At 44.7% G+C, this 15,146-nt stretch overlaps 1 protein-coding gene across 1 annotated transcript in view; it reads left to right on the plus strand.

Annotated features, from left to right (window-relative positions):
* Window positions 1-15,146, plus strand: part of C3HXorf38 (chromosome 3 CXorf38 homolog) — a 55,234-nt gene that overhangs the window by 22,233 nt on the left and 17,855 nt on the right. The window contains exons 3-4 of the mRNA XM_040423771.1: window positions 8,886-9,008; window positions 13,524-13,673. Of these exons, the coding sequence (XP_040279705.1) occupies window positions 8,886-9,008; window positions 13,524-13,673 (273 nt within the window). The remainder of the gene's footprint in view (window positions 1-8,885; window positions 9,009-13,523; window positions 13,674-15,146) is intronic.

The following is a 15,146-nucleotide window of genomic DNA, read 5'->3' on the forward strand; positions in this document are numbered from 1 at the left end:
ACCTTGGGGTGTCTTCTTTCCAAAATGGGGTCACTTGTGGGGTAGTTATACTGCCCTGGCATTCTAGGGGCCCAAATGTGTGGTAAGTAGGTAAATGACCTGTGAAATCCTAAAGGTGCTCTTTGGAATGTGGGCCCTTTTGCCCACCTAGGCTTCAAAAAAGTGTCACACATGTGGTATCGCCGTATTCAGGAGAAGTTGGGCAATGTGTTTTAGGGTGTCTTTTTACATATACTCATGCTGGGTGAGAGAAATATCTCGGCAAAAGACAACTTTTCCCATTTTTTTATACAAAGTTGGCATTTGACCAAGATATTTATCTCACCCAGCATGGGTATATGTAAAATGATACCCCAAAACACATTGCCCAACTTCTCCTGAGTACGGCGATACCACATGTGTGCCACTTTTTTGCAGCCTAGATGCGCAAAGGGGCCCACATTCCTTTTATGAGGGCATTTTTAGACATTTGGATCCCAGACTTCTTCTCACGCTTTAGGGCCCCTAAAATGCCAGGGCAGTATAAATACCCCACATGTGACCCCATTTTGGAAAGAAGACACCCCAAGGTATTCAATGAAGGGCATGGCGAGTTCATCGAATTTTTTTTTTTTTGGCACAAGTTAGCGGAAATTGATTTTTTATTTTTTTTTCTCACAAAGTCTTCCTTTCCGCTAACTTGGGACAAAAATTTCAGTCTTTCATGGACTCAATATGCCCCTCACGGAATACCTTGGGGTGTCTTCTTTCCGAAATGGGGTCACATGTGGGGTATTTATACTGCCCTGGCATTCTAGTGGCCCTAAAGCGTGAGAAGAAGTCTGGAATATAAATGTCTAAAAAATTTTACGCATTTGGATTCCGTGAGGGGTATGGTGACTTCATGTGAGATTTTATTTTTTGACACAAGTTAGTGGAATATGAGACTTTGTAAGAAAAAAAAAAAAAAATTTCCGCTAACTTGGGCCAAAAAAATGTCTGAATGGAGCCTTACAGGGGGGTGATCAATGACAGGGGGGTGATCAATGACAGGGGGGTGACCAGTGAGTCTATATGGGGTGATCACCCCCCTGTCATTGATCACCCCCCTATAAGTCTCCATTCAGATGTCCGTATGTGTTTTGCGGATCCGATCCATGTATCCGTGGATCCGTAAAAAACATACGGACATCTGAATGCAGCCTTACAGGGGGGTGATCAATGACAGGGGGGTGATCAATTACAGGGGGGTGACCAGGGAGTCTATATGGGGTGATCACCCCCCTGTCATTGATCCCCCCCCCCTATAAGGCTCCATTCAGATGTCCGTATGTGTTTTGCGGATCCGATCCGTGGATCCATAAAAAACATACGGACATCTGAATGCAGCCTTACAGGGGGGTGATCAATGACAGGGGGGTGATCAATGACAGGGGGGTGACCAGGGAGTCTATATGGGGTGATCACCCCCCTGTCATTAGTCCCCCCCCTATAAGGCTCTATTCAGACGCCCGTATGTGTTTTGCGGATCCGATCCATCTATCAGTGGATCCGTAAAAATCATACGGACGTCTGAATGGAGCCTTACAGGGGGGTGATCAATGACAGGGGGGTGATCAATGACAGGGGGGTGGGTGATCAGAGAGTCTATATGGGGTGATCACCTCCGTCATTGATCACTCCCCTGTAAGGCTCCATTCAGACGTCCGTATGTGTTTTGCGGATCCGATCCATCTATCAGTGGATCCGTAAAAATCATACGGACGTCTGAATGGAGCCTTACAGGGGGGTGATCAATGACGGGGGTGATCAATGACAGGGGGGTGATCAGGGAGTCTATATGGGGTGATCAGAGGTGAATAAGGGGTTAATAAGTGACCAGGGGGGGGGGGGTGTAGTGTAGTGTGGTGCTACATATTACTGAGCTGCCTGTGTCCTCTGGTGGTCGATACAAACAAAAGGGACCACCAGAGGACCAGGTAGCAGGTATATTAGACGCTGTTATCAAAACAGCGTCTAATATACCTGTTAGGGGTTAAAAAAATCACATCTCCAGCCTGCCAGCAAACGATCGCCGCTGGCAGGCTGGAGATCCACTCGCTTACCTTCCGATCCTGTGAACGCGCGCGCCTGTGTGCGCGCGTTCACAGGAAATCTCGCGTCTCGCGAGAGGACGCGTATATGCGTCCAGGAGGAATCAATCAACCACCTCCAGGACGCGTCGCTGCGTTCGGCGGTCCGGAGGTGGTTAAAGCATAGCTTTTTTTACTGGAGAGCGGTTCTGTCACAAAAAAATAAATAAAAGCGGTCTGTGTTGCTTGGGTGAGCTGGTTTTTGTGCTACTGTTTGTATTCATGCCTCAGTTCGTATTCACTCAGCTTGGTCTCCTTGCCTTTGCTAGCCAAAACAATCTGCTTCGATTTACTTCAGCTGAAGCCAATAATACAATAGGAGTGAGTTCCTACCAGGTATAAGGAAGTTTTACTATTTACTTTGTATGTCTTGGTGAAGGGTCATGATTAGCAAAAATGAAATTTGTCTTCTCCTATCTGCGTCTGCATTTTAGTTTTCACAAAAAAAACAGGTAAGATGGCGTTGGGCGTGATGACGTCACGTCGTAGGGCCTGTGACCCGCGGCTCTGCTACGAAGTGCTTGATTTGTTGCCCCTAGTCGGTCATGCATCGGACACCGATGCGTCACGGCTTTTCCCGGACTTCCCGATCTCTCACAGTAGCTGTTCGCACTCCCCGCCCCCGTACTGCTCTCCTGGAAGACGCCGCCGTTCTCCAGGCAGCCGCTCCCCCCACTCCACCGCCATGGCCACTCCTCTGAGTCGAGGCCAATCCCGCTCCCCCTCCAGACCCGGCGGCCGCTCCCGCTCCAGTCCCAGCCGCTCCTGCTCCAGACCCGGCACTCTCACTCTAGAACCCGCCGTTCCAGATCCCCCGCTCCCCGTTCCCGTATTAACGGTACTCAGGCCGGCGGCGCTCCCCTGGTGGCCCTCACCGGTACGAGGGCTGCAGGAGCAACCAGCTTCGGTGCTCCCCCAGTTACCGCTCCAGTCCAGCCAGTGACCATCATCCTCTGGCCAGCAGAAATGACAGCTATCTTAGTCCGCAGTTGGTCTCAAGTTGGAGCAGGTGCTAGGGCTCAATAACATTGTTTTGCCACTGCTGGGGGCAGCAGTCTGGCAGCCCGTTAATGTGAGTACAGTCGCCTTAAAGGGAGGAAAAAAATAAAGGCGAGGGTCGTCTTCTTTCCCCTCACGGTTGATCAGTTCTCATCACTCGGTAGATTCATCTGGCTCATGTTTTCAATTATCAATGTTGCCGCCTGTCACGTTGTCAGGCTCACGCTTATCACACCGTCCAATGTCTGTTGCCAGGTCGTTTATTCAGGTTTACGTTTATCGATCATTAATGTCTGTCGCCTGTTTACGTCTTTCAGGCTGCGTTCATTGGTCATTGATATCTGCTGCCTGTTCACACTATTCATGCCTACGTTTATTATTTAACGTCTGTTGCCTGTTTACGTCATTCAGGCTTACGTTTACTAACTTCTAATGTCTGTTGCCTGTTTACATTATTCAGGCTTACGTTAATTGATTACTGTTGTCTGTTTATGTTATTCAGGCTTACGTTTACTAATTTCGAATATCTGTTGCCTGTTTACGTTATTCAGGCCTACGTTTATTATTCAATGTCTGTCGCCGGTTTACGTTACTCAGGCCTGCGGTATCAATCATCATGTATCCCTATAGAGATGCGGACATGCACGGCTAGATCGCCGCTAGCATGTCCGCAATATACCTGTCCCACATCTGAGTGGTTTTATTGAGTGTAAAAAATGATTTTATATATATATATATATATATGTGTAAATCAGCCTGGTAAGGACTGCACTAACCGTTCTGGAGCCCAGCCACGCCCCCTCCCCCCCCCATTCCTGTAAAGGAGCCCAGCACCGCCTGTACCCACGAATCTCCTCCTTGCTCACGAAGTGCGCAGTGTCGGCATAGTGTTCCTTCCCTGTGCTGGTATCAGCTTCAGGGAAGGAACTGTGCATGCGCGAGCTCGCGCATCGCGAGATTACGGCGATCTGACTTTGTGAGCAAGGAGGAGATTCGTGGATACAGGCGGTGCTGGGCTCCACAGGGGGGCATGGCTGGGCTCCATAATGGTTAGTGCAGGCCCTTGAGCTCCTTACCAGGCTGATTTACATATATATATATATAAAATCATTTTTTACACTCAATAAAACCACTCACAGATATGGGACAGGCATATTGCGGACATGCTAGCGGCGATCTAGCCGTGCATGTCCGCATCTCTATAGGGTAAAAAGAGGTGACAGAATCAGTTTAATCTTCTTCTGGTGAAGCCATTTCTTTGTTGATTTGGATGTATGCTTTGGGTCGTTGTCATGCAGAAAGATGAAGTTCCTCTTCATGTTCAGCTTTCTAGCAGAAGCCTGAAGGTTTTGTGCCAATATTGACTGGTATTTGGAACTGTTCATAATTCCCTCTAGCTTAACTAAGGCCCCAGTTCCAACTGAAGAAAAACAGCCCCTTGGCATGATGCTGCCACCACCATGCTTCACTGTGGGTATGGTGTTCTTTTGGTGATGTGCAGTGTTGTTTATGGGCCAAACATATCTTTTGGAATTATGGCCAAAAAGTTCAACCTTGGTTTCATCAGACCATAGCACCTTTTCCCACATGCTTTTGGGAGACTTCAGATGTGTTTTTGCAAAATGTAGCCTGGCTTGGATGTTTTTCTTTCGTCTTGCCACTCTACCCCATAGCCCAGACATATGAAGAATACGGGAGATTGTTGTCACATGTACCGCACAGCCAGTACTTGGCAGATATTCCTGCAGCTCCTTTAATGTTGCTGTAGGCCTCTTGGTAGCCTCCCAGACCAGTTTTCTTCTCGTCTTTTCATCAATTTTGGAGAGACGTCCAGTTCTTGGTAATGTCACTGTTGTGCCCTATTTTCTCCACTTATGATGACTGTCGTCACTGTGTTCCATGGTATATCTAATGCCTTGGAAATTCTTTTGTACCCTTCTCCTGACTCATACCTTTTAACAATGAGATCCCTCTAATGCTTTGGAAGCTCTCTGTGGACCATGGCTTTTTTCTGTGGAATGCGACGAAGAACATTTCAGGAAAGACCAACTAGAGCAGCTGAACTTTATTTAGGGTTAATCAAAGGCACTTTAAATGATGGCAGGTGTATGCTGACTCCAATTTAACATGATTTTAAATGTGATTGCTTAATTCTGAACACAGCTACATCCCCAGTTATAAGAGGGTGTGCACACTTATGCAACCACATTATTTTAGTTTTTCTTGTTTTCTTCCCTCCACCTAAAACATTTCAGTTTGTTTTTCAATTGATTAGTACAGTTTAAAGGTCACTGTAGGTGAGAGATTGTAGTGATTATAGTGGCTGTTTTTCACAGCTAGACATTTCCTTTAACACAACAATACCCCAAACCGTCCCAGGGCTTTTTAATCTACTTATTGTAGCAAGTCTTCAAATGACTAGCTTTTTGAAAGGGTTTTCTTCTCGCCTTTTAAAATGGCAGCATATGCTATGGTATGTCATCACTTTATGACCTGTAGGAGTCCGATTCAAGTGGATGGGTTTGTCTGCAGTTCCTTGTACAGCAGGAATGCTGCTGTGCAGGGAAAATGTGAACCAACCAACCACACAAGATAATCATCTGCCTCCTAGTGGCCGATTAGTCTGCCAATGGATCTCTCTTAGAAACGATCCCACCAGCAACATGCTAGACCTAAGTGGCTGACTCCCTGCTCCTTGAGCACACTGACAAATGATCAGCCAAATATGGCGATCATACCAAACCCATGTATGAAATTTTTTAAGTTGGTCAATCACAGGGTTGATGGTGATTGCGAACAATTGTTCACTCTAATTTTTCAAATCATAGTCAGCCGAAATGGCCAACATAGGAAGTCAGCACTACACCAGCATCTGGTCACTATGTTATTCACTGGCAATGTAGGCCCATGCTCCTGGATAATGCTAGGATAAAGCCATGCAAGACTGACAAAAAAACATATGGTGCAATCAGTTTTCAATGCATCATGTTATCTGCCAAGATCCTGGTGCTAAGCTAACAGTGTTACATGATTGAGGCTTAATTATTTCTTACTTGTGTCACAAGCACCTTAGGTATGGACTGCTGCAACTAGGGTGCTGCCACTAAGCTCAAAAAGAGTATTAACTCCTCCTATCAGACTATACTTCTCCTGCAGGTATAGGGCTAAGAGTCCATAGAAGGCAGACGCACCTGCTCTCCTCCCTAGCTATTCTGAGGCTGCTCCTTCCTGCCCTTTCATTTACTAGCTCTCTCCACTGATGCGAACCCCCGAGTTTGGGGGAGTTTTTCGGTAATCTGATGCCCAGGATGTCTGGTCCCTGTAGGAATCCTCTCTTCCCATCGACATTCTGGAAGTGAGAGCAGTTTTCCTGTGTAATACTTGAAGGCTCTCGTGGAAGGCCACCTTGTTTATGTCCAAGCAGAGATCTCAACCACAAAGGTGTAACCCACAATGCAGCGACTATGGTAGGAGCAGGCAGAATCACATTCTAGCTCCCTTCTTGGTTCATATCCTTTGAGTCGACATCTGGGTTACCAACAACTTTAGCCATGTGTATTCAGGGTAATGGTTTCTCCGCCAGTAGCTCTTTAACTAAATCTGCTCTAGATGAGACCTGAAATTGGCTCCAAGTGGGACCTGATGAAATCCAGGTTCTACTGATTCATGTCACAGGCCAGGATCCTGAAGCTTTGGCAATATCCTGGTAGCACCTTGGAGTTGTTTCAGCCTTAGATATGTCTTCCAGACTCCTCCTCTTATACACAGGACTCTCAAATGGGTCACAGTAATTCCATCAATCGTGGTAGCTCTGGCCTGGCCTGATCGAGCATTGTATGAAAGTTGCACTAGATTTGAGTTATCTCAAGAGACAGGCTTCTTCCATATCTGTTATTTTCCATTGCTCTCTGGCCTCCATGTATATCAACCGTATCTTTTTGTGGGGTGTATCATATGCAGTGCCCCCAAAAAATAGGATCTTGTCCTCAATGCCATACAGTTTGCTTCCTTTGAACCTCTGTGGGAGATCCTGCTTCACCAACTGACTTGGAAGGTGGTCTTCCTTAGGCTGCTGGCATCCATCCGAAGGGTTTCTGAACTGTCGGATATGTCATGCTGCTGTGCTTTCCCAATCCTCCACAAGAACTAGATAGTTCTCTACCCAGTTCCTTCTTTCTGTCCCAAGGTGGTTTCCTCCTTCCATCTTAACGAGGATAGTGTCTTTCCCTATACCAACCTATCTCTAGATCCTCCTAGGAAATGTTCCCCCCACAATCTTGATAGTATTCAAACCTTGCGGGTCTACCTGTCCTTCACTTCCTACTTCCACTATTTAGACTCCTTTTTTTTTGTTCATGGGAGTCCATGAAAGGGCCTGCTGACCTTTAAGTTTGCCATTGCTCAATTGATTCAGTTGGCAATTAGTAAAGCACACATTCTGTATCATGGTACATTCTGCTACGGTTGAGCTGTGCGTCATCAGGCTTTTGCTGTCCAGGTGTGCATAGAAGCCACCTGGTCTTCCTTTCACACCTTTACCTATCAATACATTTACATCCTCTTTGTTGTAGGCTGTTGCAGGCCCCAGTGGCTTAGGCCGTCCCAATCACTCTTTCCTTGGTGTTCTCTCAAGCTTTGAGATTCCCTAAGGCTGGGTTCACACCTGAGCGTATTCGATAAGCGCTTTTTACAGGCGTTTTTATCGGGCGTTTTTGAGGCATATTTTGGGGCGTTTTTGTATTTTGGAAACGCGCGTAGTACGCGCGTTTGTGTGATTAACCACAGAGGCATCCAATGAAAAACTGCCACAATATGCGCAACAATACGCCCCAAAGAAGCTCCTGTACTTCTTGGGGCGTAGGGCGTTTTACAGCGCATTCATACGCTCAGGTGAGAACCATGCCCATAGGGAAACATTGGTTTTTGCCTGTTGAGCGTTTTACAGCGCATAGGAACACGCTGCAAAACGCTCAGGTGTGAACCTAGCCATAGGTGCCTGTGTCCCTCAATTTTGAGTACTCTCCGTAAAATACTTTCTCGTCAAGTTAATTGACCGACACAGCTCCCATGATAAAGTTTCCTGTTCACAGTTTATTGTTAATTATGGTCTCCTAATTCTGAATCTAAACTGAAGATTTTTGTTCTCTAGAATGTGATTCATTTTTTTGTTTCTGCTTCTTTCACTGCTTGAGTAACCTCTGGTTTAGCTAAATGCCTGCAGGAGATGTATATTCTGGTAAGAGGAGCTAATGCTCTATTATGCATATGATTAATCTCCTAATGGAAATAGCCTTTATCAAAGGTGCCTATGTCTCCCAGTGTACTAGAAAAGGATTTGACAGTACTCAAAAAATCCCCATTTTCAGATGAGTGAATAAGTGGCAGAAGAACAAGATGACCCCATATCGATTATTGGCATGTTACTGACATTGTTTACATGGCCTTCTTTCCAGTAGCATTTACCAACATGTGATCTAGATCCTGTGGATTTAGAAAGTGTTAATATATATACATGAACATGAACATTCTGCAGAAATATCCTGGATCTGGCTCTTGATTTTACCCTTTGTACTGCAATGGCTGAAACCTGCAACAAAACGTGAAGGGAATCTGCAATGTGTCCGGATTGGATGTTTTTTAAAATCTTATTCGAATGCATGATCTGAACTGAAATACACAGCAACTCTGCTATGTGTGAACAGTATGAGACTAATGCTGAATCCTCTTCTACAGTGATTTCTAATTCAGCTCACTTAATCAGTATTTGTTTCTTAGGTGTATATGCCACGTGGACAAGCCCAGATCAGAGGACCTAAGCAGTGTGATGCAGCAGCTCTTCTCAACCTGATAAATAATTGTGATTATTTTAGAGTACCAAACTTATCGAGGGTTAGAGAGGTAACATATACTTCTTTATATTCATGGGTACTGTCACAGGAACATGTATTCATCTGTCATATGTTTGTTACATATTACATATGTTTGTTACATATTTCTTTAACCCCTTAAAGAGGACCTGTCACCACAGAATGCAATCTGAAAGCACCATGTTATAGAGCAGGAGGAGCTGAGCAGAGTGATATATAATTTTGTGGGAGAAGATTCAGCAGAAGTAGTCATTTATATATTTTCTTTTTTCACTTTCTGAAAAACTATGAGTACAGGAGGGAGGGGTTATCAGTGACTGACAGTTATTCCTTTATACACACAGTGCTGTCGATCTCTGATAACCCCTCCTCCCTGTACCTGTAGTTGTTAGAAAAAGCTTATAAAAAAGTTATAAATGTACAAATTGCAGGTTGAGGGAGAACATGCGTGGGTGTTCTCAATTCACCGATATAGGAGTTCTGAAAAGTAGTGCTGGCTCGGCTATCTCCGGCAGCTAAATGGAAAGGTGGCAATGCATGCATGGTGCGCTCTTAATTCACCACTGTGGGACTTCCAAGAATAACCGAGCTGGCTCAGCTATTTTTGGAACTACCATAGCAGTGAAAGGAGAGCACATGCGCTCTCCTTCAGTTTGGGGAGCATGTTCTGGAGATAGGTGCGAGTCTCAGAGGAGAGAACTTACACTTATCTGACCTTTATTGACATAGCTTAACGATATGCCTTTAAAGTCTGAGATGGGCCAACCCCTTTAAAGAGGACCTTTCATGGGTCCAGACATTATAAAATAAGTGGCACTTTAGGTAGGGCATCAAACAGGGATCTAATAGGGAGGATTTTTCTCCCTGGCGCTCTGTGCTGCGATTGGCTACAGCCAGGGAGAAGGAGACGCCCACAGAGAAACCCTGTATAGCATACCAGGCGCGAGAATTACCGGGGGCCTCAGCGGGCGAACGGAGCGGCGCCCAGGAATAATAGTAAGCTCTATTAGATCCCTGTTTGATGCCCTACCTAAAGTGCCACATTTTATTATGTCTAGACCCATGAAAGGTCCTCTTCAATGACCATGGGATTCGTGGTATAATTTTCTAACTTTTTTATTTGTTTGCCTACAAAGAAATTTTTTGACACACACAAATACATGTGCAATAATTTGTGAAAAATAATAAGTTAAAATAAGAAATATAAAAAAAATTAAAATAAAAAAAAGTAAGTTATAGCTCTAAAGAGGACCTGTCACCAAGCACCATGTTATAGAGCAGGAGGACCTGAGCAGATTGATATATATTTTAGTGGGAAAAGATTCAGTAAAACCTTTAATTTATACATATATTATATCTTTGATTTTTCCACCTCCTGTGAAGAGCTATTGGTACAAGTGGGAAGTGTTATCAGTGACTGACAGCTCTCTGTATGTAGACTTATACACACAATGCTATCAATCACTGATAACCCCTCTCTCCTGTACCGATAGCTGTTCACAGGAGGTGAAAAAGGCAAAGATATAAATGTATAAATTACAGGTTTTACTGAATCGTTTCCCATAAAACTATACATCAATCTGCTCAGCTCATCTTGCTTTATAACATGGTGCTTTCAGACTGCATTTTGTGGTGACAGGTCCTCTTTAAATTTGCAAATTAACTGCAATATGAAGTCTGCATATTAAATATGAAAACAACTGAGATTAATTAGGGATCCCATTCTAATAGTCTTGGGTGAATAAGGGCGGTTATGGTTTCAGTTGTGGGTATTTTAGTGCATGGTATTTTTGCCACTGTAACTGTACCCCTATGTTGACAACTGGCATAGCTGATCTGAGTCTGCTAAGACCCAGCAGCATTGCTTTCCCAGAGGAACACCCAGCAATAATGTGATCACCGGGTTTAATAGTAGAAGTGGCATTGACGCTTTCACTATTAACCACTTAACCAGTGCTATAAATGCTGGGTCACAGACATCCGGGGACCCAATCTACCCCTGCTAGATTACTGCAACTTTAAACCCGCACCATACATTTACAGTGGTGCAGGTTTAATGCCCAGCACCGTACACAGTACAGGTCTGGTTCAAGGCTTTGCCACCAATTTCTTATACTGTTTCCATGCATCTAAAATAAAAATGAAACAACTTTACGAATACAGTAATCTTTCCTCCAGAAACACCTTTCTGCTGTGTGTTGTTTCTGGTATAATAAGCTCTGTTATTGGGGCACAGTTGCTGCTATAACATAGTCAGTAGAAAGATCCAGCTCACCTCATATTCCACAGCCCTGTGCAGAGAACGAACTAGGCAAATCTCTCAAATGGAAAAATAGGAAAGAATGGTTCCAGCACTCGCAATAAAACTTTGTTGCGGTTTTATTTCTTCTTGTAGCAAATAACTCACATAGACACAATCCTCCACCCCAGCAAAGTTGACGCGTTTCGAACACAGGTGTGTTCTTAATCGTAACCATATGTGACCCCCCTCTTGCTTGCCTTTTAAATACAAGTCAGCCCCCCCCCAATCGAGTCGGGGGTGGGAATACACAAACCTAATACAAAGGGAGTACTCATTAACTTGGCACATGTAACACATTATCCAGTAACTCCTTTCTCTTTTTATTTTTGACGATATTGAGGGCCCTAGTCAGCATCCAGTCTGGATATCCTTGCATAATATCCATTATGTTGATTCATAATATGAAATGTCGCACTTTATATAATTTTAAATGTGGATAATGTGTGTTACATGTGGCAAGTTAATGAGTACTCGCTTTGCATTAGGTTTGTGTATTCCCAGCCCCGACTCGATTGGGGGTGTTACTTGTATTTAAAAATCCAGCAAGGGGAGTCTCATATGGTTACGATTATGAACACACCTGTTTTCGAAACGCGGCAACTTTGCTGCTATAACATGCCTGTTGAATGAATGGGGGCATGGCCATTGAGAACAATGGGTGGTGAAGTCCACCCAGCTAGTGGTGGTGCCTTTTTTGGAATATTTATTTTTGTATATTTTGGATTGCTCCAGATTTTTTGATTTATAACAATATATAATACAGCCTATCATCTGCCACCTACCACTTTGTAGACTGTATCACACAGGATAGGCTAAGATATATGGGTGGACTAGCCATAGACTCTACAGGGACATTTCCTGGTGGCCCGATACCCAGGGGCTACCAGAGCCCTCCTTTTGGCCGGCAGCCAGATATGTAAACATCTGATGCTCTCAGTGTTAATTCATGTAGGAACATCAGGCACTTATGCACCTAGCCAGCAGCCGCAGGTGCCCTCCAGAATTCAACCGTGCTCAGGACGATGACACAGTTTCATACTGTGGTCGGTGTAGGTGGTATTTGGTTTGCCGAGGCCATATTTAGTGCTGCACTGTGGTATTGGGTTCTGCTGGGGCGGTATTTTGTTCTGCACTATGGTATTGCTGTTCCCGCCTTCTTCTGTTGTCCCGCCTTCTGTCAATTTGGACCTGCATACAACATGAGGCCATTTTTAGTTTTTTTCCAGAGCCACTTTAAGTTCCCACACCTTATACACACCTTGGCAGACAGTATCACACATGACTGGCTATCTTACAGGCTCAGCAGATAGAATTATGAGCTTATCTCATAGTTATCACAAATATTAGGCCTTCAGGGATTGAGAAAGGAAAAAGGAAGTGCTGGATGTAAACCGTCCTGCCAGGATAGGCTGAAGCCCAGACAGGGGGAAGAAAAACACAGACATGAAAAACAGGTATTGGGGGAATATATATGCATTGTAGGGTTGCACTGGGTATTGAATTATCAATATCCAATCGATACTTTTGTACCCGGATCGATTTGATACCGGGATTTGCCTTTTACCGATATTTGGCTGCGCTACTGCACAGTCTAGTATCACAGAACATGGCGCACACTGCTCTCAGCCCGCGCCATGTTCTCCTCAGCAGCACAGTGGAGGAGGAGTCTCTCCCTCCCCATTGTGCCGCTGCTGCCAATGACAAGAGAGAGGGGAGGGGCTGTGGTCACTGCGCCACCAATGACGATAACTAACCCAATAATACAAATACAGGCGGCGGATGCCGGCGGCAGAATCGCATAGCTGGCACCCAACCTCTATGACAGGGTGCTGCGATCAGCGGCAGTTAACCCCTCCGGGGCGGGACTCGCCGCCTTTATTTGTATTAAACGTTAGTTATCTTCATTGGTGGCGCCCAATCCCAGTATTAAAGTGCGCCCCCCCGCAACCCCCACCAGTATTAAAGTCTTTGGTGGCAGTGGCCACAGGGTTCACTCCCCCCTTCTTCATTGGTGCTGCAGTGGCAGCTTCCGATCGGGGCCCCAGCAGTGTAATCCTGGGGCTCCAGTTGGTTACCATGGCAGCCAGGACGCTACTGAAGCCCTGGCTGCCATGGTAAGCTCGCTGCTGCCGTGTGCACAAAGTATCGAGTATTGCAATACTTTTTTTATGGTGGGGTGTTTCGATTTTGCAACCAGACAACCTTTTTAATGACTAACGTGAACAACACTTCATGTTTTCACAGATAATAAAGTGCCGAAATGAGTTGATGCATTCTTGTGATATGACGGTCTCGACTCCTTGGTTAACAGCCTTTGGACAAAAGATGTACGATCTAGTTACAGAATTCAAACATGTGCCTGGCCTTGTAAGAGAATGTGACAAAATGCAGGAGGTAATAGCCTGATATATGATTTATATTTGCTGCTTCATGCTGTTCCATGGAAGGCTTGTATGACATATAAACTGGATACACCATAAATTTAAGGCTACTTTCACACTAGCGTTTTTGCTGGATCCGGCAGGGTTCAGCAAAACTGCTTCCGTTACAGATAATACAACCGTCTGCATCCGTTATGAACGGATCCGGTTGTATTATCTTTAACATAGCCAAGACGGATCCGTCATGAACTCTATTGAAAGTCAATGGGGGACAGATCTGTTTTCTATTGTGTCAGAGAAAACGGATCCGTCCCCCATGCTGCGGTTTGCTCTCCGGTATGGGAATGCAACCAAATGGAACGGAATGAATTTTGGAGCACTCCGTTCTGTTCAGTTACGTTTTGTCCCCATTGACAATAAATGGGGACAAAACTGAAGCGTTTTTGTTCCGGTATTGAGACCCTATGACGGATCTCAATACCGGAAAATATTAACGCTAGTGTGAAAGTTGCCTAAGATATATAGGACTGATCCAGAAAGGGGTTACAAATTCCCTGTTTGAAGTGTGCACGCAGTCCTATGAATGCCAGTGTGCCTAAGGCTGGCCATACACATTAGCTGTCAGATGGACAGTTCCTTCTGATACCCCCTACACATGCTTGCTTGGCTTTGTATGTGTTTTCAATAGGGAGTGAGACACCCATGGCAGCAATTTATCTCCCTTAAAAGGGGTTGTCTCACTCAGGCTACTTTCACATCTGCGCTTTCCCTTTCCGCTATTGAGATCCGTCATAGGATCTCAATAGTGGGGGAAAAACGCTTCCGTTTTGTCCCCAATTCATTGTCAATGGGGGACAGAACTGAACAAAACGGAGTGCAGCAAAATGCATTCTATTCCATTTGGTTGCGTCCCCATCGCGGACAGAATAACGCTGCAAGCAGCGTTTTTCTGTCCGCAATGTGGTGCGGAGCAAGACGGATCCGTCATGACTCACAATGTAAGTCAATGGTGGCGGATCCGTTTTCTCTAACACAATAGAAAACGGATCCATCCCCCATTGACTTTCAGTGGTGTTCATGACGGATCCGTCTTGGCTATAGAAGACATAATACAACCTGTTCGTAACAGACACAGATGGTTGTATTATCATTGTGAAGTAAAGGACTGGCACTCGCAGTAAGGTATGATCTTCAATCTTTCTTTATTTCGCCATGTAGAGGACTAGAAAAACAACGCATTTCGACTCACATACTGAGTCTTTGTCAAGTACAATTTAAACAAAAAATATGGGATTTAAACAGTCCGCCACTGATGTTTATTTAATGTGCACTAACAATTTATTATGTCTATGTTTCTTTTCTTTATGTTTGTGATTTAACATCCTTAGTCCACTGTGTGTGTGCATATATATATATATATATCTACATCTATATCGTCGGCATGTTGTTTTCCATGTCTATGTAGTCTGCCGCTTATTGTTTGTAT

This window comes from Bufo bufo, chromosome 3, assembly GCF_905171765.1.
Source record: "Bufo bufo chromosome 3, aBufBuf1.1, whole genome shotgun sequence".
Taxonomy (NCBI): Eukaryota; Metazoa; Chordata; class Amphibia; order Anura; family Bufonidae; genus Bufo; species Bufo bufo.